The sequence below is a fragment of the Paramormyrops kingsleyae genome, chromosome 17 (assembly GCF_048594095.1).
Source record: "Paramormyrops kingsleyae isolate MSU_618 chromosome 17, PKINGS_0.4, whole genome shotgun sequence".
Lineage (NCBI taxonomy): Eukaryota > Metazoa > Chordata > Actinopteri > Osteoglossiformes > Mormyridae > Paramormyrops > Paramormyrops kingsleyae.
The window spans coordinates 17,376,068-17,399,828 of record NC_132813.1 but is presented as its reverse complement, the minus strand read 5'-3'; the positions used below and the strand labels follow the sequence as shown (position 1 = coordinate 17,399,828).

Sequence of the window (23,761 nt, the reverse complement as noted above, 5' to 3'; positions counted from 1 at the left end):
CGCATGTTCTCTCCATGTTCTCCCCATGATTTCTCCCTGTTCTCTTTGTGTTCTTTCTGTGTTCACTCAATTTTCTCTCCATGTCCTCTCCACATTCTCTCCGTGTTTTCTCTATGTCCTCTCCACATTCTCTCCGTGTTTTCTCCATGTCCTCTCCACATTCTCTCCGTGTTTTCTCCATGTCCTCTCCACAATCTCTCCGTGTTTTCTCTATGTTCTCTCCACATTCTTTCCTTGTTCTCCCCATGTATTCTCCATGTTTTCTTTGTGTTCTTTCTGTGTTCACTTAATTTTCTCTCCATGGTCTCCACCATGTTCTGTCTGTGTTCTCTCCATGTTCTCTCTGTATTCTCTCCACGTTCTCTCTGTGTTCTGTCCGTGTTACGCGGGCTTCCTCTGTGTTCTCCAGTTTCCTCTCACAGTCCACTGACATGCAGTGAGGCTGACTGCTCTCTCTAAATTGCCTGGGGTGCCTGAATGCCCTGTGAGGGTCTGACCCCCTGTCTAGCCTTGCGCCCTATGCCACCCCCCCCCCCCCCCCCACCTGGATTACAAGATGGCTGGATGGATGGGTGGGTATAGGTGCAGCAAAAATATCTCAGTTCAGAAACACGACCAGCAGGGAGGGAATGTCTACAGCAAAACGAGCTTCTGTAAGCGAGATGGGACTGGCTGTGGCGTGATTTATATCCTGTGCTGGCTGGGGACAGAGGGGCAGGCGGTTCTGGGAGAGGCGTGATGGACAGGATGGGGTCAATGAGGAGCTCCAGCAGGAGCAGTGGGATGAAGCTGCCGGCCTCCTCCTTCCCCTCTTCCCCGAAATTCCAAGCCGCACATTTCCACATGAAGCCAATTCCTCTCTCAGCCCCTCTCAGCCACTTTTCAAACATCGCAGAAGCCAATGGGGTGGGGGGGGGGGGGGGGGTGGGTGGACAGAGAGCACGGGAAGCTCTGCCAGCGAAGCGGGGACTGCATTACTAACCCATTTACAGGGAAGCGATCATAATAAAATGCAAAATTTATAATACGTTTATAAATTCAAACTAACCCGTGTTAAGCGTGCAGGTAATTCGTTCTTACAAAGAAAAAAAGCGTTCTGCATTTCTCGGGCGCTAAACGTCAATAAATGGAAAACGAAACGCAAATTTGTTTTTATTTCTGCAGCTTGCCGGTAAGGCAGACATATCGTTTGTTTTTAAACAGGGCTCAGGGAGATTTGCAGGGCGGGGGGGGGGGGGGGGGGTATGGGGCTTCATAGGCGGTTCCCATAAGCATGCTGGAGGCACTGTGTGGTGTCAGGGAGGGGCGAGCCGCTCCCAATAAGGATAGTATGACATTTATTAAGTTTGTGGTAAAACTCCACAAAGCGACAAACAAAAACAGGTAACACTTTACATTAAGTGCACCTTCATAATGCATTCATAATGCATTCGTAGAACATTCATAAGCAGCATGCAAGTACATCTTACCATCCTAACATCCCTTAACAGCTTTAATATACATTAATAACAAACATTACATGATTATACAATTATAATGTTTGTTATTATTAAATAATGTTTGTTATTAATGTATATTACAGCTGTTAAGAGATGTTAGGATGTTAATGTATACATACATGATGTTTATGAATGTTTTATGAATACTTAATGAATACATTATGAAGCTGCACTGAACATTTTATGAATGTAATATAAAAGCACTATGAAGGTGCAGTTTATGTAAAGCGTTTCCCAAAAATGTGTGAGGGTGGACCTGGCCGCCATGTTCTCGTTCATATTTCATATGAGGCTGTATTTCTCCAGTAAGCTCACACCTGGAAAAGCTGTGAGACACTCCCCCTCCATTTGTGTTAGACACCCTTCCTCATCCCCCACCCCCCCCCCCCCCCCAACCCCACAGGAAGCTTTCCCAAATCGACGCTGCAAGCTTTTCTTCTGGAAAATTCCATAAAGATAAATTTCCTTTATTTCCTTTCCTTCATTTTCTGTATCGCCTTTCATTCTGAAAAGTTACAGTAATATTTTTAAAAACCAGAAAGCACATTTAAAATGCAATAAATAAAGTAGTAGAGGGCTTAGCACAGCATGTAGCCCCTCCCTCAATGGATCGGGGAGGCCACTTTGCACTAGAGGATCCACATTTACTCGTAAGATTGCATATGCAGACACCCCTACATCTGCACTCCCAAACACAGCAGCTCCCAATGAGACCTGATGGATTTTTTAAACAAAAACTGCATCCTCCTCCACTCTGCTCTGGTGAGATGTGGGGGGGGGGCAGACTTAAGCCAGAAATATCCTTGCCCTGACAGTAGATGTACCAAAGAAAATGAGTGAACCCCTTCCTGTCAGACCCTGATAATTCTGAAAAGCCCTTCTGCCCCAAAAACACATGAGCACCGAGCACCCCCCCCCCCTCCCCCGCTGACCAGTGCAAGCTCCTGGTCAGGTCTGAGACAGGGCTGCTTAAAACTTAAAATCTCAGCCAACTTCTGAGGAACATTTTCTGAAAGATTGAGTTCAGCCAGGCGTTTTTGGAGGAATGGAAGAAACAAATGGCTCAGCCTTTATTTAATAGAAGAACATCGTATCTGATCTTCTCTGAAATGAATAATAGGAAACTTTGCTCCCAGCAAGAGGAACTGGAACAGAGGCGAGGGGGGGGGGGGGGGGGTAGTTAATCTGACAGAGGTGCTCTGTCTCTGCAGAGAGTCACTTTTTTTTAACCCGCTTGTTTTATCGCTGAGTTAATCCACAATGGGCAGGTAAGCAGATTAGCTTGCTCACTCATCAAAAAAATGGATTAACGGGCCTGTTTTTCTGGAGACGCAGCTGATACACACTGTGGAGGAAAGCAGCCATCTGACGGCTCTTGGGAAAGGCACTGGCCATGGCCCCTGGCGCCAGGGGGTACCGGGGCACCTTCCACACATGGGGGGGGCAAGGGATTCGGGTTTTGGGGGAGGGGCTAAAATCAACAGCAAAACAATACACGTTAAGGGACACTGGAAAAGATAATCGTCGGGGTGTGACACTTCAATTTCACCCGAGCTTCGAAACATCACATCACGATGTGCAACTGAGCAGTGCTGAATGTGCCCCCCCCCGCCCCCCACCACCACTGCATGCACAGCAACACACTGTGAAACCCCCCGCAACAGCTGCAGCCTCACAGCCAAGTCAAGCACCGTTCAAGGACACAGACCATCCAAAAAAGGCCGAATGTTATAGTTACATTTAAAAACACGAGTGAATGTGGGGTAGAAAGCGCCAGCGAATCAAGGGGACACTGGCGTCGGGGACCGGCTCTGCTTAGTGCTTCGATGGAGAAGCTGGGAAGTATGGATCAGGTGGTGGAAAGGTGACTCAAGCCCCGCCCCCTTGAACCTTAACATGCATATGTACAGTATACCCACACACACTTGTATACCTACATGCATTTGTGTCCTCCGGGCTCCCTTACAGAGCTCTCCTGTGCATCTGAATGGATCACATGACATCTGGAGGGATCACATGACATCTGGGCCTCTATTTACAGTTAAATCCTGAAGAGTCATTGATGAATGGAGTAGGAATACTCCACCTTCCCACCCTCCGGCGCCGTTGAGGCCGTCTGGACAGATGATGAATGAGTCTCCTGGCCGTCACCCAACTGTCTCGGGGCAGCATAGGAACGCTGACAGGATAGTTGAGCTGGGACAGGGGACAGACCCTGGGCTACACCTTCGGGTTGTTTTTTTATATTATCACGGTAACCCCCCCCCCCCCCCCCACTACCACCCCCAAATCTAATGGACATCCTGCTATCGGAAAAACCTATTTAAGTCCACTCACAGCAGAACAGACATCACTGAGGAAACCTCTAGTCCTTATCTACGACAGCCTGAACCCCCCCCCCCACAGAAATCTGTGAGATTCCCTCAAAGAGAAGACTCCTGACAAATGAGTTCGGTGGTGATTTAGTCCCAGAGTTCAAGGTAGTGTTCCTAAACACTGTTGTTACGAATCTCACCTCATCAAGTCAGTGTGCCCTTAAGCTGTATGCCCATACCGTCTGAACCCCTCGGATGTGGGGTGTATTTATAATCAGAGAGCAGGAAAAAACCTCCCCCCCCCCCATCCCCGCAGAGGTCCAACGTGAAGGAAGAAATCTGTCCCACAACGACACAAAGATGGAAACTTCATAATGCCTTCCTCCAGACGGAGGGGGCAGAACCTGTAGCCTGGGGAGGGAGAAGGCCTGCCAAATGGCCGGGCCCATACTAAAGAGGGCGGAGTCCACTGGGCTAGAGACATTTTTGGGGCCCTACCTACACAAAATATGTTGGAGTATAAAAATTACTAAGTGCTACACATATCAACTTCAAGGATTCAGAGTCAACCAGAGTATGTTGCACACTACACCAGCACTGTGTGGCTTACAGAATGACCGAGTATGATCACTAACCAAGTCTGAAAACAATCAACTACAGAATCTTATTGCGAAAAACTGCAAAAGCAGGAACACCAAATACTCAAATCAAGCCATAAATAATGATAAGTGCAAACTATTACTGAATACTTATTCCCTGAACACCCAGAACAGTTTCTAAATGAAACAAGCTTGTAAAATCATTTTAACATAATGGTAACACTTTATATAAGCACCTGTCATGCCCCCCTCGCAAGCTCGCTATCTGAGCAGTGGAGATCTGCGGCACCTGTGGCTGACGGCTTGAAGGAGCTTGCCCCCCCGCCACGCAGGGGTGAGGTATTGTTGATTCCATGTGATGTACTGAGTGATTCTTCTTTGTCCTCCATTCAGCCCTGACCCAGCCTACCTGCGTGCTCCTGTCTTTGTCCCAACTCCCCAGATCCCTGCCGTGTGTAATCCCCCGTCTTATGCCTTCTTCATCAGACTGACCTGCCTGGCTTCTACAACCCTTTGCTCCGTGACTCCGACCACGATCAAGCATGCCAATTCTGTTTCTGTTTGCCATCCGCGTAATAAACCATTGCGGATTCAGAGCTACGTGCCTCCCTAAGTGTTTTGTGGTACGACAGCACCAAAGGTACCTTCCTAATGCATTATACTGCATTCATAAAGTATTATAAACATGGCTATAACTATTTATAAAAAGATAAAGCATCTCATATATAATGCACTATATACATTTCTGACAATACATCCACGTAAGTTTTAAACAAGGTACTTGCAGAGCAACAAAGAATATAAAATATTTACATACAAAACGTTGCCCTGTAAGATTATTCTGGGGCCCCTTACAGCTCGGGGCCCCAGTTAGCCCTTGCCAAAGCCCGGCCATACAAACAGCTCTCACTCACAAGTGAACGAGCACTGGGCCAGAATATTGCAGTGCGCTGGGGCACTGATATTGCAGTGATAAGGGGCAATTTGTGCCACGCTGCCAGGGATCGTGTGGGAAAAGCATTCCGAATGACCTTGGCGGCACTTTCCAAGCCGTACACACAGAACACGGAACACGGAACACGGAACACGCACACGCGTGTAAAGCGCACAGGCACATCAACCGCGTGTGCGATTCAGCTTCTGTAACACATCGATCACAGACATTAGCCAACGAGAAGGTGGAGTTTGATCTCCCACCTCGGTGGTGGTTCATCTTAATTACCAACATCGCATCAGCAATAAAACCATTAAGTAGGCCCCCCCGGGGTCGGGCAGGGGAGTGACGGATGGTGTGGGGGGGGTCCTGCTGGATTCCTTGTCCATCACTGCCCGCTAAAGTGAATGAAGGCGGGTGTCGCTGGCGGCCTGTGGACAACAGGAACTTGCACATCGATTCGATTCACTCAGAGCAAATGTTCCGGAAAAGCACTGTACAGACGTCAGAGTGGAAGTGATTACCCAGAACGGGCTACATATTCAGTAGCTCCACGCTCCGGCGCTCGAAAGGTTAAATACCTCCTCCAGATCAGAGCGTGGGGTTAGAAACTCAGCACCGGCCTCTGAGGCATCCGACTTGCCAAGAGGTGCTTGCTTTTTCAAATAACGATCAAACAGCAGTTAATTACCTCACGCAGGGCACGGTGATACACACAACACCGAAATACATCAACAGGCGATATGTCTGGACTCTGGTTGTTATGGTAATGATTGCAATGTGCTGTCTGCCTCAATTGTACGTTGCTTTGGATAAAAGCATCCACTAAATATGCTAAAATGTGAAATGTAATGAGCAGCCGTTTACCGGGTAGCTAAATGCTCCTTAAAGCGCGTGCCGCTCCTGAGCTGAAATCGCAGTCACGAGATTTTTATCGAGATGAATGAATTTTGCTTTATTGAAATTCTCAGATTCTGAATTTTTGAAGCAGAGTATGTGTGATGAGAATGATAAGAGGTACGGTAGGGTAACGTTGAAAGGAAATATTCTGAATCCTACAGATTCAGAATATCGGGCCGGTCCCGCACTGCCTCGTTATCTCACTGAAAAGAAGAATTCATTAAGGATCGGAAATGACAGGCCTCATGCGAGAGCTGGTGAAGACACTCGGGGCACCATGAACGTTAAAGATGTTTACAAATGCCATAGATTGGAAGCACTTTTGCGGCCCCCTCTACCGGGGGGAGGATCTTGGTCTGAAATAGGGATTTTATCACGGTAACGGCGCTCCCGCTGCCCTGAGCGTTCTGTTCCTAAGCACGAGAGAGAGCACGATTCCCATGTGCTTTATAGCCTCAGAGAGATGTTTACTATCAGGCTGAAACAGGATAGTGCGTAAGAGTCATTATCTTAATGAACACGGAGCAAACGAACAAAGGCACGCACTCTGCCGAGCCGTCCACGCGGCCGTATCAGCGGCACACCATGGTTTACTCATTATTTTACGTGCCTCTCTCATACTCTCATGATGCACATTATCACAGCAAACCGCAGGCAGATTCATCTCCAAGCTTGGAGGGTCACATCCCTGCCGCTCATTACTGCTGAGGTCTCATTAGCCAAGCATGGCCACTTTCAACACATCACAACTCATTTTTTTTGACAATTGTGACCCGCCTCCCTCGGCTGATTATTTCTGGTCATGATTACACCAGTCCGTTTCATATGTGAGGCCCCCCCTTCCCCTCCCCCCCGTTTGAAATGCTAATGGTATCTTCCGGCTCCATTAATTTTTATAAGCAGAGAGGACGACTTTCATCTGAGTTTTGTTTCAGTCTTTCCAGCATATCGCCCTTCCGCCGTTCGGCTGCTTGCCTCTAACATGCGTAGAGGGGTGCTTGATGCAAGCCAGGGGGGGGGGTTACACTATAAAGGAAAACAGGACGAACCACAGCAGTGCCTCAAAAAAAAACAAGATGGCCGCCCAGATTCTGTCATTAACACCCAAACAACGTTCTCTGCATGGCTTTCCCCATTTTTTCAAGCTAACTTGGCAGTTCAGAGGGCAATTTCACTGTTTGGCATTTTTATGAAGCTAAGCTCACCCCCCCCCCCACCCCCGTCGACGATGAGAAGCAGGGGTTGCTACGTAAGAACATCGCGGGACTCCATAAACCTTTTGCAGCTCTGCTGCCGCTCCCAGGATGAGAATAAGCCTCTACACTGGAAAAGTCACATGAAGAAATCCAGAGAGACCTGGAAGCCGCTCGCCTGCCTCCCTGTTGCTCTGGCCCTTTGCCCCACCCTCCCCCCTCACCCAGGCATCAGTGAAATTAGACTAAACTATATCAGCTATAGATTGTATTTTCCAGGTGAGCAGATGGTTTGGACGCAATAGCCGTCCCACTTTCGCTGATGTTATGGTTCCAAATTCTGACACTAGCTTTTCTATGGTGCCATACGGAAGCTGATTTTTTTCTGGTCCAGGGCCAGTTTTTTTGCAGTGGAAATGCACAGAACCAGTTCTGGATTCGGGAAGAGTCCAACCCCATCACTGCAGCAATAATCATATTAGGACAGAGACCCCCTCCCAAAATTAAGATGCACAGGTGTCTGGGGGGAAGGGTTGCACCAAAAAAATGTTTACCCAATTACAGTAACCGAACTCTCAAGCAGTTCACACAGTTCTGGAGAGTTCTGGTGTCAGAGGGACGTCCCCTGCATTCCTGTCCCACAGATTAAGATTGAGAGGGAGGCAATATCACCCTCAGGGGGGCCGGCTGCAGATCTGAGTTGGAGTTAAGGGTGTTCCCTCTCCTGCATCTGGTTAAATTTGACGGGTAAATCCAGTTACCGGGTTTAACCTGGAGAAATAAGACAGAAAGGGGCCTGACTGTGAACACGGCCCAACTCGCAGCGCAGCCCGCAGGGGCTAATCGCTACATGCCATCAAGCCTCGCCGGAAAGCCATTCTGGGGGGGAGCATCTCCTTAGCCCAGAATGCTCTAGCTGTGGAAGGCTGGGGGTAAAGCCTATGGCAGCTGTGAATGCATTCCAGGTATGATTACTGTAATGATATGTATGTGAGGTGGGGCTGTGTTCATATATCTAAAATACTGTGAGCTAAGGGAGGGGCTTCGATGCCAGGGGGTGGACCAAAGTCAGGTGACATTCTTTCACCCGCATCATTGGCCCAAAATGGCCACCCTGTGTTTGCTCTCCTCTCCTCCATCTCGTCCTAACCATCTCACCTGCCATGTCATACCGCACTGCTTCATATACCTGAAGCCCAGAGACTTCCGACTACATGCGTAAGCTAAGTGCAGCTTAGCTTAGAGAGGGACCAAGAGGTCAGGAGCTGGCGGGGAGCCGGAGCTTTACTCAGCTGGCGGAGGAAGGCGGAAGCCGACGGTCTCTCCGGCCGCCGTCACGCGACGTCAGGACGCAGCACCCGCTGTTATGCGCTGGTCTTCAGGACCAGCAGAGATGTTAGCGGTCCGCAGAGAGCACAGCACGCTGATCCCCCATGTGGCAGCCATTCGTGACGAATAATAATGAAAATTGGGTGGTGGGGGGAGGGACTTAAAATGGGGGGGGGGGTCTGGCTTGTTTCAGTGTTATGAGGTGTTAAATTACATGTCCTGATTAGAAAATAACAGAAATAATTGCCGCAAACCCCGAGAAGGCTAGGGGGTCTGATTCACTGTATTAACTACACTCACCTGTCTGAGCTTTGCCCCCCCCCCCCCCATGTGAATGATATGGGAACCAAAACAACACAAAATACACAGTCACAGCCGCAGTGCCACTTTTCACCGACGCTGCTGAGTGACTCTCCCTCCGCCCCCCCCACCCCCCCACCCCCGGCTCCCCCACCCGACCAACCAACCAACCAGTCAATGAGGCAACTTTCTGAATTGCTCTGAGGCAGCTGATGATGATGGTTTTTGTGGAAAATCCGGAACGGTGTAGTAAGTAAGAGCGAGGTTGGCTGTATAACCTTTTCCGATATTAAAAATGTCAGGTGCGAAATACCAGCGCAGTAACAGCCCTGGCTGCGTGCTGCCCAAGCCTGAGCGGCGCCGCGCTGACATCCCCTCTGCCCACCATGGGAAATCAGCTCCCAGACACCGTGGGCCGACCCGGGCTTCCGCGAGGCAGGCTGTGCTCAGTATCTGTGCTCAGTATCTGCCTGTTTTCACCCCCCCCCCCCAAAAGTGGACAGCACCGCATATAAAACGTGTAATAACCAATGCGTACCGTCACTGGTTCCTCTGGGCATGTCTTGCCCCCCCCCACCCCCCGCCTGATGGTTCCTCCGGCTCGAGATCACCAGCGATGCCAGCAGCGGCGCCCTCATTAGGCCAGTGCTGACACGTGGGCACAGTGGGCACAGTGGGTCCCACGGGTTAGCGTGCGAGCAGATGGTGATTTCGGAGATGCTGAACACAGGATCCCGCCATCATCCACTGAAAATGCCGCCGCGCCCCCTCAGCCCCCCTCCCATCCCGAACGACTCTGAAAGCAGAAAGATGATGGGATGCGGCTGTCCGCCCACTCACGTGCAAATGCCAAGGGCCGCGCTGCCGGTGCCGACAGCGGGAGAGGCATCTGAAATCAGGCAGTCACCCTCCCTCCCTAAGTCACGAGAAGCAAGTACCCAGCATCCCCCAGTGAGGATGTTGGTCTCGTCATGGACATCGCCAGGGTTCCCTCAGTGATATAAGGCACTCATTTTGTGACAAGACACGGCCTCTGAAGTACATATGGATGCTGAACACAGGCAGATATCGTACACAGATACTGAGCACAGACAATGAACACAGACAGATACTGAACAGAGATGCTGAGCACAGACATTGAACACAGATACTGAACACAGGCAGATACTGAGCAGAGACAGCTAGTAAATTCTGATGGACTCAAAACAGATGGATGTAGATCACAGATCACACCTCAGACTATAAGACAAGACAGTGGCCGAAGCAGAATGAATCTGGACATGCACGGGGTCGACCTTTGTCACGAGGCAGAGACGCCGGCGATGTGCGGCCCTGAGTCCATGCTTCGGCCGCACCGGGCTCAGGGACGATCAGCGTGTCTCTCTAACAAGAGTGGCCTCTTTTCCTGTGGCACAAATGGAACGCCCCCTCCCACCCCCCTCTATTCACAGAGAGATATGTCACCAGCACCCAGGGGAAGAGTGAGTCTCCACAAACCAGCATCCTCCATTAAATGTCCCGTGCCATGCGAGTGCCCAACCCTTGAGACACATCAGGAGGTGAAAACAAAAACCAAGTCACCTTCCCCAGGCTTTTTCCCACCCATTGCCCTTCCCACACTGATAGCAGGCAGCATCATGTCCCTGAGTTCAGTAAAACCCAATTTCTCTAGCTAGGGTTAATTTTAGCATTAGGGTTATCATTGACATTAGCTTAGCATTGGCATTAGCATTAGGCTTAGCATTAGCCATAGGCTTAGCATTAGCCTTAGGCTTAGCATTAGCATTATCCTTAGGCTTTGCATTAGCATTATCATTAGGGTTAGCATTAGGTTCACAGGTCAGGAATGAAGACAGGCTCTGGCTTTGCAAATGTGCCAGTGAGGTCCGAGTATCACTGGCACTGCAAAACATGGCCTTTCAAATTCAAGATAAACTGTTTCTCTTTTGAAATACGATGACCTAAAACTAGCAAAATTATCTGCCAGCGCAATAAAAAAATTGTACTTGGTAAGATTTCCTAAAATAAGACAATATGCCTACATGCAAGCAAATTAATCTTATTCATCAGATGTGTTGTTAGTCAGTTTATTAATGAAAATAGAATTTTGTCTAAATATAAGAAAATTATACTTGCTTAGAACTTCATTTTTTGCAGTGAGACTGTCACCCAACCACAGGACGGCTATGCCCCCCTCACAATCATGTTAATTAAAATCAGTGTACCAGACGGGTAGGGGTGCTAGATATGAAGGGTCGTTCTCGATTAACGAGAGCAAATAGGAGCAAGGGTTGGGGGGGCATGACCGTGCCCACGAGCGGCATGACGCGGGGTTAATACGGACCACATGGTATCTCTCTCCACCCCTGTCCGTCTCCCGCCGGCTCACCGGGAAATCAGCGGCAGCACAGGAGTAACTAATTGACAAATTGAGAGATATTCATGTCTGCGGTGGGGGGGTGTACTTGCTGCTTTCTCATTTAAAAGTTTTTTTTTCAGATTTACACGTTTAGTTGGGTTGACGTGGACCCCCTTGCTAAATGTTTTCCGCTTCCACACAGCGCCCCCCGGTGGTTTCCTGGCCTCCCCTCACCCAATTCACCCCCCCACAATCCAAATACAGCCCTCTGGGGGGTGTTGTTGCGACCTGGCAGCCTGGCCGGACCTCCGCGGGGACACAGTCAGCGACAGAGTCTGCTGAATAACACACATCTGTACTCCTCCGCCCCACACCTCCTCCTTTCCTTAAAGCAACGACAGCAAGAGCTGTACTTGATTACTGGCATTTTGCTTAGGGAAATTACACGCTTCATGTAATAAAACGGCATACACAGTCACACAGTCACACCGCCCCGCTCCAGTGCCGCCTGGGCTGGCATTTCCCAGACAGCTAATTATCCGGGCCTGTTTCCTCGGCGATGACACGCTCATTGTTGGAGGGAAGAGGGCTCCGGAATGCACAAAACGAAATCGGTCAAAACTATTGTTGTAAACTTGTGCCCCCCCCCCCCCCCCGCTCCGGTTCCCGCCATTGTACCGTGCTCAATAGCTTGGGTCCTGCTGGCATTTTGTGAAGCCTCTCTACTCAGGCTGACCTTTTCCCGACGAGGACGGATTGTGCGCCGCATCATCCGAGACGCTTGTTTAATAAAAATAATATTACGGCATAGAATCAGCATCAGACCGCGGTGTCCCGTCAGGGCCCATCCCGACGAGCAGCTGCCCCCCCCCCCCCACCCCCACCTCTCTGCCGCACCCCATCTCCTTCCACTCTTCCTCACGCATCCGCATTCCATCATCCTGTCTCCATGGCAGCTCCCCTTCTCCGGCTGCGGCGTGCCAGGCTGACGGGGACGCCGCAGGTACCGGACAGATCGGGCCGTCCGTGCCGAGCCGGCCGACTCGAAAAGCCCCTAATGTGTCCTATTTATATAACCTTCTGTAGGTTTAAAACAGACTGGAAACAGCGGCGCGATAATCACGTCAATTCTAAGCAGATCCCCAGAGAGATCCCACCATGGAATCACTTTGGCTGCTGGAAAAAAAGAAAAGATCCTCTGCATTCTGGGAAGACTGATCTGCTGAGCGGGCAGTGCAGCTATTAAATGGGAGACAGGGATACTGGGTGGGGTGGGGGGGTGGGGGGAGGGTACTGCTGCCTCCAGATGGATAAACACAGACAAGCTGGAGCGGAGGAAATGAGGAAATGAAAAGATCATCTACAGGCCAGACGCACGGTCATGGTGTGTGTGTGTGTGGGGGGGGGGGGGGCTGGTGTACTCCCTGGATGGGACACTAGACTGTCACACACACACTCACACGTGTGAAATGTCAGACAGGGAACAGCAAACAGCAGAGCAGGACGGCAGAATTTCCAGGGGCAGCCATGTTGAGTTAGGAATTCTGTGTGAAATTGCTGATACATCCATAATTGATGTGGCTGACCAGCACGGGAGGACCTCCATCAGGCGGGCAGGACCTACTCCGACTCTGCAGTGCATTAAAGATATTTTTGGGTGTTTTTTTTTGGAAAGCGAATATGGCATGAGAAAGAGGGAACAAACTAACAACTCGGTCTCTATGCCACTCAGCAAGGCCCCGTCCTTAATGGAGACTCATAACTCCCCCCTCCCACCCAGCAAGGATGATCTTTCCATCTATAATGGGTGGGCATAGACCCCCCCCCACCCCAGGGGAAAATGCATGGTACTCTCCTCCCAGATGGTGTAATCATTTGGTCTGCACAACTGGCACCCACTTCAGATGTGGAGTAGGGAATTCACAAGAGGCCTTTCAAATGACAGCAAGCTCAGCCAAGCCCCCCACCAGCCCCCACCCCTAGGGCTCTAAAGACTCTCGACGGCTGATTCGAAAATGATCCCCCTGCTGATGACGCAGCGACTGTCACTTGATGAGTCTCTGAAGCTGTGCAGTTCTGGGCGCCAGTTATTCAGGATCCATTCATTCTGGGTGTTTCAATTTCACCCACAAGGGGGTGTACAATCAAAAAACTTAATGACACCTTAATAACACTTTCCTAAGACCATGTACTCCCAACACCCAATACGAGGACCCTTCCCTACAGCCCCAACACAAGGCCTCTTCCCTACAGCCCCAACACAAGGCCTCTTCCCAACAGCCCCAACACAAGGGCCCTTCCTTCCCGTCCAAACATTGGCTCCATGTAGTGGGGGCACATCAGGGCCACAAAAGTGCCTGTTCCTCCCCTTCTGGGTTTCAGGTCAGGGAGCTCTGTGGGGGGCCCGTGGTATTTTTGCAGAAGGTGTTTCATTAAAATGCTGAGCTGTATAATGGGCTGTAGGTGCAGAAATAGGGAGATCTGCAAAGCTGCTGGGGGTAGAGGGGGGTGTGAGAGCGCCTTTGGACTGCAGGACCTGAGTAATGAGCACTCCAGGGGAGCCTAGTATCGTCCCACACCTGCTGCACGTGCTGCCCCCCCCCCCCCCCCCCTGCTGCCAAACACACACACAGTAGACACACACGCTCTAATGTGCTAATCCCTGCTTTTCTCTAAAATCCACTAAACAGCTTCACAGCGAAGGACTCTCAGCGTATCGCTGAAAGTTCATCTGCAATCATAACAATTACCTGCCACCTGTTTACCTGTTTCATGAAAAAAATACATAATCACGACCACACACACACACACACATACACACACGCAGACACACACGCACACAGACACGCACACACACACACGCACACAGACACACACACACACACACACACACATACACACACGCAGACACACACGCACACAGACACGCACACATACACACACGCACACACACACGCACACAGACACACACGCACACAGACACACACGCACACAGACACACACACACACACACACGCACACAGACACACACACACGTACACAGACACACACACACGCACACAGACACACACACACACACACACACAGACACACACACACATCCGGCCGAGTGTCATGGTGACACTGCAGAGGTGATGGGGACACCTGCTGACTCATATCATCACCTTCCCAGCAGAATGAGCCACATCACTGGGTTTTGTCGGGGACCACATAAATCGCATTAGGGCTGTAAACCCGTGGAAGGTTCCAGTCCTCTGTGTGTGTGTGTGTGTGTGTGTGTGTGTGTGTGTGTGTGTGTGTGTGTGTGTGTGTGCCCGACACCCCTGGCCCGCTTGACATGGCTCTGCAGCGGGATGCCATGTATAGGCGACACTGCGGTGACCTTTGACTTCATGTGTCTCTCTGAAACGGTGACCATCCCTCACTGACAGAACTACTGCGGACACCAAAGCCCAGTGGTAATCACTGCCAGGGACACACATGCAACACAGCACAGCGCGTCCCAGACTCGAGCCTGTCACCTCCCCCCCATGCAGTGAGCACGCAGCTGGCCGCTCTTCACCATGCTGCAGGGACTGGCGGATGCAGTTACAGCTTAACAGAACCAGGCCGCCTTCCCCGCACTCACTTGCTTTCCGCTTACAAAGTCAGTGACCCAGTTTTCTCAGTTAGGAGCTGCTGCTATTGCCAGGGGTGGGGGGACACTGGCTGTCTCACAGAGGAAGGTCCAGGACACTGAATGCTGAGTCAGTTGGAGGACTGACAGGGTAACCCCTCAATGGTTTAACAGCTTTACCCCACCAAGATCGAGCCTGACTTAACCTACAGCCACACTCTCACACCCATGTGGATCCGAGTAGGTATGTACAGACATCATTGCTGCTTTAATCCCATGGGGTAAAAAGGAAAGCCCCCCCACCCCCACAACCTGTGATGTCACCACAGACAAGGGGGGTGAGGTGTGGGGGATGCAGGCCAATCAGAAGCTGCATTTAAACTTAATCACATGTATCTGCAGGACAAATCTCCTAGTGAGACTCAGCATCCCTCACCAGGGCCAGCCAGCATCCCGTTTGTCTCAGGGACACTTTCTGGATGCTTCTCCTTTCTCAGCTGTGAAGAAGGCGCTTCAGAATGCCCTCGTCCACCCCCCCCCCCCACCTCCCCGACATTCTTCCTTTCTTGACTGTCAGCCCCCGGAGCTGTTTACTTACAGCTACTCCACATCCCAGCCTGCAGCCACCCCCCCCCCCCCCCCCCATGTGACTGTCAGAAATCCCCCCCTCTATTTCCCAGGCTGTCCATTTGGTCGGCATCTCCCACATTGAGGGGAGATTTGGTCTGCACGTCCCCGCATCTGCTTCTGCCCCCCCCCCATCCTCCTCACATCTCTGACCCTTTGCCAAGAAAGTCTATTTGTGCTTTTCTGGTTAAATCTGACTCTAACTTTTTCATTTGCTCTCATTTCCTGGGCTCCTGCCATCTGCCCAAGAGAACAACTCAGCCTGCGGGCGGCATGACGGTCTGTCAGCTCCAGTTTACTGCATCCGTGGCGTGCCAGGGTACGTGCCAGCGTGTGGCCCTGTACCCCAGCACCGTGCCCAACCAAAGTCCCACAAATCTACCTGACATGCCACCCACATGGATCCGCCTCCTTTTCATGGGGCCTGTCATTTTGATTTTGTGCCCTGAGGAGGTATCGCCCCCTTTCCCCTGCTCCCCCGCCCCCCCGCTCAGTGATCCCGCCTTCACCCTGCAGGTAAGATCAGGCTCCGTCACAGCGGCTGGCATTGACCCCGAGAAGGTACCAGGCTGCACCTTCTCGGTGCAAAAAAAAAAAAAAATCCAGCAGGAGTGGCGAGGAAAAAGGCGCGAAAGACGCCGACGGATGTCGTAAGTTGTGGGCCGTGGCGCCGCCCTACAGGCTGCCGATACGCCGCATGTCTCCCTCCATGCCTGACTCGCGCCGCTCACGTGGGGCGCTGCAGCTAGACACACACGCCAGATGCATAGAACCCCAACAAACAGGCTGCAAAACACAGATGCAACCACGGGTAAAACAGGAGATAGCCGATCGGAGCAGTGGGTAAAATCCACGGCTTGGATCTGGCAGCGCTTCTGAATATTTCACACCGTTCCTTTTGACATAAACAACGCTGTCACCGTGAACGTCGAAGGTCCACATGAGCCGAATGACTCCCGTTATTTCTGAGTCAGAAGCTGGGACATCCTCAGATGCAATTCAGCACTTTCCGTGCATAAAAAGCACAAACCGAATGTCATTAAGAAAACTGCCCTGTACTCATTTTCCTTTCAGTGACCTTACTGTCCCCCCGCCTGCCAGTCCCCTGCCCCAGCCCCCCCCCCCCCCCCCCATGCTGCACAGATGAGCCACTCCCCTGTTTGTTTTGCTCCTGTGATCACAACTACCCACCCCCCACATTCTCAGGGTGTCTAAGTAGAAATCGATGGAGCTTTCAATGTCCCCCTCCCCATGCCCCACCCTATTTGCAGTGGCCTGGAGTCGATCTGGGGGGATGCCAGAGCTGGCCACACCACACAACCCCCCCCCCCAGATTGTAGCACGTCTTCCCACTCTCGGCATTAATGACAGAGTTAATGTGCCGTGACGACGCCCACAGGCTGGATGCAGAAAGCGCTGGCGTCCCCTGAAATCGGCGCACCATCCGAGGAGAGTGAAGGGCGCGGGCTCGGACAGGCAGGGGGTGGGCGGGGAAGGGGGGGGGGGCATAGGGACAGTAAATGCGCAAATTGCTTCTCATTTTTCCAATTTTCTCCCATCTGTTCCCTGCACTACGCCAACCAAACAGACAACCTTTGCCTCGCCGCTAAGAACTATTTTTACACCGCAGCGCGACCAGATCTATCACTTGCAATGTTTATGCAGCGCCGGCAGAAGCCGATCCCCCCCCCCCACAAGAGCCAGCACAGATACCGGCCGCTTTCCATCCCTCCCCATGATAAGGTCTGTGTCACCCTCCCTCTCCATCCCTCTCCAGGCCACCATGGGAGATTGCGCCCCAGGCAGCAGAAGCAGCGGAGTAACACGGCTCCAAACCGCCGCTGCCCTTTGGAGAAACACCAGCGAAGTTCACGCTCCCGACCAAAGTCCACGTCCTCCGGTCACTCTCAGAAAGTTTGGCTTAAAACATGGCTCAGTCTCTGCTATGACGGGCTACTTTGGCAGTGTGAGGGATACAGAGTAGGATTTTTACTCCAAGGGTTATGGATTAGAACTCTCCGCTAGATAAGATTACAGTTGGGGGTGTCCCCTGTCCAATGCAGTAGCTCTGGCAGGGACACTGACATCCCTGGCAGTTTTAAAAGTGTCACAGGCAGCCCACAGAAAGAATACCTGCCCATTCAGACCCTAAATACCTGCTCACTCCGTCAGTGCTGTCCTACCTCTGTTCAGAAACACATGCACATTGATCAAAGGAAGTTAAATTACTTCCTGGATAAATGGATAGGTTAAACGCGTTTAATGTATTTAAATCAGGGTTTAATGTTGCTTTGGATTAGAAAATTTACAGTACTTATGCCATTTCTGCGTGACCAAATAACTTGCAGCGGTGAGGTCTGAGTGATTGCGGATTAATTGCTTGGTCACATTGTTGGCTCCACCGTTTATTGTCTGCCTGGTGGATGTGAGCACTCCCAGCTCTCCGGTAAAGCTGCCCGCGCCCCGCGCCCTCAGGCGCTCCCTTCTCGGCCCTTCCCTCACCCTCAGCAACGCTGGATACTCAGCCGTTTCCCGGGGGAATTACCGAACAGGGAAAGTCGTTCATATGGCTGAACATGGAGCATATGTGGCCGGGTCTCTCCTGTCATAACGCCATACACTGGCAAGTCTCTACTTAAGGTCATCATACAAAGCAACGCTTTACCTGAACTCCGTACCCCGGGGGCTTCATTAGCTGGTGGCTGTTTTTAAGACGCTGATCGGGAGCGCCTGGGACCCGACAGCCCGGTGATTCCGACACCTTCATCCCGGTCCCTTCACTCCGCTCCCCACACGAAGTCTCTGTCACGCCGCGGTTATCTGGTCATTATTTCCGTGATGCGGGATTTGAGGACTAAAATTACAGCCGTAAACGGAAAGTGAACAGGGAACAGTGATCCGCGTGAGTGTGACCTTACACAATTACCACAGGGCAATGGTTCGGGTTTCCCTCTGATGTTTATTTAGATAATCATCATAACGCTTAATTGGTCATGATTAACTTCACGCCACGCTGCTTCGTCGTACCTTAAGCTGTTTTGGGAAACAAAATAGTTTATTACTGCTTATTGCGCGATTGTATCCCAAAACTCAGCTATAAGGAAATTATTTGTTTTCACTCATTTATTTCTTGTTTGATTTGTCCCCGGAATATAAAGTAATACGAATCAAGTCTCTTTACAGGAGTGCTGAGATGCTGAAGTAAGAATAGTAAAACAGAACATACGCCACAAATAAAACTCAAATGTTAAGGTTTTATAAAAGATCACTGCAAAGGAAACAGCCGAGCGCAATTAATCAAGCGGTTCGGACGCGGCGGTAGGGATCCAGCCCGCTGGTCGAGGTGCGCTCCTCGTCTTAAGCTGGAAGAGCATCAGCCAGGCGGCAGGGTGCTGAGATCCAGCATCGCTCTACCTCCGTGCAGCCCAGAAATGAGCAGCTCGGACACTGCAAGTTGCGCTTTCACCCACCTTTTCCGGCTCGGACGGCGCACAGCCCCACCGCCAGCAGGAGCGGCAGCAGGGATGATCGCAGCATCTTCCCGGAGACAGATCAAGACAGGGCGCGATGACCTCTCTCCTACTCCTCCTCCCAGCCTCCTTCTCTTTCCTTCTCTTCGGACCGCTTCTTCAAATTGCCACAAGCTGCACTTTTCTTTCTTTCTTTTCTTTCTTCCTCTCCGTTCAGTAAAGCTCAGGTGATGCTCGGGCTGCGGGGTGAAGCGGAGCCGGGCGATGGCGCACCGCACAGCCGCTGCTCGCTGGCATCTGGCGGAGCGGCACCGCGGACCGGCGCACCGGGACCGGCTCTACGTCACTGGGAGGGATTTATTCATATTCATGTGGAATGCAATGGCTATCCGTTAAAACGTCCCTCTCCCTATTTTCCTGATTAGCATCTGCTGTTATTGTCCAGTGGAGCTGCCTGACACTCTCACACAGCGGGTGTGGTCTCGGTTGTAGGTAGCCAACTTTTAATATTGTTTACCAAAATGTTTCACTATTAGGCCTATTTTTATTACAATCGTAATCGAAAATAAACCACCAATTGCGTAATTATTTTTCAAAAATGATTCTTCATACAGTTATTAGTCTATTACTAGGATATTTTTGACTTAGATGCCAAGGTTTGGTATCTATAAATCTCCATTTCCTACCGTTCCACATTTTAACGGGGCCCCGTGTGTATTTATGCGGGATACTTTTTCACACGTCTCTCTCTATGTATACATTTAGAGCACATCCAGTTAATGTGGATCTCTCGCCTTGATTTGTTCACAGTGCACAGATATAAGTAAACAAGTATGAAATCTCAGTTTAAACTTCGCTGGAGTGGTACCCAGCCAGAAATCCGCATTGGCTTGTAGACACTCTATATTGTAATGAAGATGGATGGAGTGAGAAGGAAGGTGGTAAATGGAGAGACCAGCTCATTGAGATTGCCTTTAAGAAAAAGGCGAGTGCTTTGTGTATTGGTGGCATAATGAGTGTTTTGGCAAATCCTTGAAAAGACGCGTTTTTCACTGCAAACGGCGCATGTGCCTTCTCACATTCACATGGCATCCTCCTGATGTTGAGAAAAAAATCATTTGTTTCTACTGCTCATTTGGGACAGTAAATGGCAGTGGAATGTGAATGAATGTAGTCAGTCTGGTAAAAGCACCGGGAAATAAACTCATTCAAAAACAGTACATTTTCGGGGCGGGATAGAGAAAATGTAAAATTAATATTTGAAAAGCATGAACATCTATATTTATTCTGCATACGATCAGCAATGAAAAACTAATAGCAAGGGTGGTCGGTGGAATTGCAAATTGGGAAACAAAGGCATTTATATTCAAACTGATCATACATCTTCGGTGTCAGGCTCGGTGTCGGGATTGAAGGAAGAGGATGACTGCAGTCTTGCAGGTGGCCGATAGGGGGCGGGATCCATAAAGCGGGAGAAAGCCTGACGAAACGTATTTCTGGGCCGCTGTAATGTTTTATTTTGTTTCCCGATATCGTTAGCTCTTTCACTGACGAATATCCACATCTTTCATCCCGGATGGGAAAGCAGCGTTACAATCATAATGATATATTTTGCTGGGCTTATCCTTTTTCATCCTCTTGTTTGTAACAGTCATTTTTCATGTAAGGTTTTGTTTTTCACTTAGACGCTAACTTCACAGGCCTCCTTTATCTGAGGTAGTATGTCCTCTCTTGTAATAAATCTTTCCTTACCTCTCCAGCTTTCAGTTTTTTCCAGGACCCTCCTCTGTCCTTGCATGTCCCCTGACCAGCTCTCCCCCCCCCCCCCCCATGTTGGACGCTGAAGTCCACCACACACAATGTCTGGGAATCACATACCTGCCGTCGATGACTCCCAGACATCCTGAAAGCCTCAGAGATTTTGCCTTTTCTGCCAGCCCAACCCTTTTCGGGGCCCTAAGTAGAATGTGATTGCCCTGGTTGTCATCTGTCATCTTCCTTCCGGGTCTGACAGGCGGATCAGATGGAGGTGAGTCTAGTGGCCGCTGGGCCCTAAGCAGCCTCTTCTTTCGCTTCTGCCCACACTAGCTTAGCCTCTGCTGCTCATAGCCTGTCCCCAGCGAGTGCTACCCCCCCCCCCGTCCCCCCGCCAAAGCTAAAACGTGTTGAACATACCCTTGTCTCGTTTACAGATTTGAGGGGGGGGGGTAAAGAATACGAGTGGATGATTTTGTCTCGCACCTGGTTCCCACGTGTAGACCTGTTAAAAAAAGCACTTTGGATTTGCCCAGATTTGGTCACCTTTCAGCATCTGCAGACTCTGACTCGGATGGGACTCCCCGGCACCGTAACATGTGCTGTTCTTGCGGAGCGCAGCAGACTAATGACAGGGCTGCTTTCCGCAGTGTGATCTGGAGATGACCAGTGAGCCAATGGATGATTATGTGTGTCCTTCCTCCTCCTCAGATGGGACGCGTGGTGGTTGGCTGTCCCCTTAGCAAGCGGCTGAGAGCCCCATCCTGTCAGGCCCTGGCCTCCTTTCCCTCTCATCCCCCCTCCCCCATGGGAAGCCAGATTTGAGTAACTGGAGCCCTCTGTGAATCGCACCCGTGTCGGACAGGCGCTGTGCCACAAACGGCCGAGTGTGTTTTCCAGTGACGTGTCATAGCTCACAAAATACACTTAGCTGATGGCTGCCATTTAATGTATCACAGTACGACTGCGGGGTGATGTTCAGGTGTGCGAGGGCAGGAAGGAGAAAAGAGGAGGACAAGGAGGAGAGCAGGGATGCCTGGGCTCCTCAGTGATCTCAGAGAACAGACCCACTATATGTAAACGGCGTTTGCTCTTTAATACTTAAAGGCATATCTTTTCTTTTTTCGTCACGGCGACAGAATTGATTTCTTCATTTCATTAAGTGCGACGTTTTAAATCCTTTAATATGGGAACACTGCAGACTTCTCTCTGATGTTTGATGAAAAACCGCCCTCAGCGCCCTACTCCTTTCTATAAAGTATCGATTTCTATGAACCTTGGGGAGGGACAATGGTGGCCTCGGCGTGCAGAAGCGGAGGGAGTCTGAAAGGCAGAATTATTTCCAGCTCTTTTGAAAATGAATTTCCTCGCTGCCAGATCTGGGGGAGAGCATGTGCGTCTGTAGTTCAGTCCCTGCTTGGAGAAGCAGCCTGTTAGATCGTTATCAGGAACCTTCCCTGACCTGCTTCGGTGTACGTAGCTGTCCCTCAGCCTAGAGTTTTAAAATTGTAGGTCAAAGCTGCACGTGTGTGCAAAGCGGAGACTCTGAGCTCAGGTTTTCGGCTCATGGCCACTCAGCCCTGATTAACGACGGGAGGTGACAGAAACATGCCATCGGCCCAGTAACACATTTAAAATTTTACAATCCATGTCGCACTAATTCCCCCCAATTGTCACACCACTGAGGCCACCAGTCATGTCCTCAGAAAGGACGGATTGCCCGCACCCCATGGGACAGTGATGCTTGTTAGCTAATATGCATTGCCAGTTATGAGATATTTTAATAATTAATCCCGATTCTATTTAAGAGTGCGTCAAGGACAAATGGACATTCCTGCTGCAATATTTCTCCTTTCAACTCGAAGAAAAGATGTTCCCTTCCCCTAATAACAGCCCACAACCCTGTCAACAAATCGCTTACCAATTCATTATATTTTAAATATCTTTTCCCTTTTGCTCTGGTGGAATTATTAAACAAGCAATTTCTCCATTTTACTTCAATGAATGCTGAAAGGTCAGATTACATGGGAGTAGTATGTCAGCACTAATGTTTATTATTTTTTATGTGTAATAGGCTGTCTTATTTTCATCTGACAAGGACCAGCTCTGCTTAATAGCGCGCTTAACGAATGTGGTCAGAGCGGGTTATCGGCAGACCGCCGCTTGCGAAATGGCAAGTTCTGACAACCTTGAAATGAATTTATTTTTGCCGGATGGAGTGTAAAATAAACAATGTTTAGAGGAGTAATGACTCAGCACACAGAACTGGTTCTCTTGCTGAATTAAGGATATATCTGTGTGTGTGTGTGTGTGTGTGTGTGTGTGTGTGTGTGTGTGTGAGCAGGTTTACCTATCCTTACGGGGACATAATGTCCCCATAACGTGATAAATATCAGTTCTTTTTCCCTTTGGGGACCGGTAATCCTTATGAGAGGTCCCCATAAGGATATGTTTACCCTACATGTGTGTGTGTGTGTGTGTGTGGTGTGTGGGTGTGCCCTGCGATGGGTTAGTGCCCCATCCTGGGTTGTTCCCTGCCTTGCACCCATAGCTTCTGGGACAGGCTCTGCAGCCCCCCCCCCCCCCCCCCATGCTGAATAGGATAAGCGGTTACAGGAGATGGATGGATGGATATAAGGCAGCATAACTGCTGGGAGGCCCCTCCCTTTAACTCCAAGGGGAGCGAACATGGCGGCCATCCTCACTCTCACCAGCTACCCTGCCTTCATCAGTGCCGCTGCCCCCTGCAGGCTATGGCCTGAAAAAGGAGCCAAAGGCGTTACTCAGAGTGAGTATCCACTGAGAGGCTGTTAAACTTACCAATGCTTACAGGTAAGGTGGTACATTCTTAGTTTCCCTGGATGG

At 50.3% G+C, this 23,761-nt stretch overlaps 1 protein-coding gene across 1 annotated transcript in view; it reads right to left on the bottom strand.

Annotated features, from left to right (window-relative positions):
* The window catches only part of LOC111860791 (calsyntenin-2-like), a 134,332-nt gene extending 114,834 nt beyond the window's left edge, over window positions 1-19,498 (bottom strand). The window contains exon 1 of the mRNA XM_072701449.1: window positions 19,142-19,498. Coding sequence (XP_072557550.1) covers window positions 19,142-19,208 — 67 coding nt within the window. The 5' untranslated portion in view covers window positions 19,209-19,498. The remainder of the gene's footprint in view (window positions 1-19,141) is intronic.
* Between the last annotated feature and the right edge of the window lie 4,263 nt (window positions 19,499-23,761).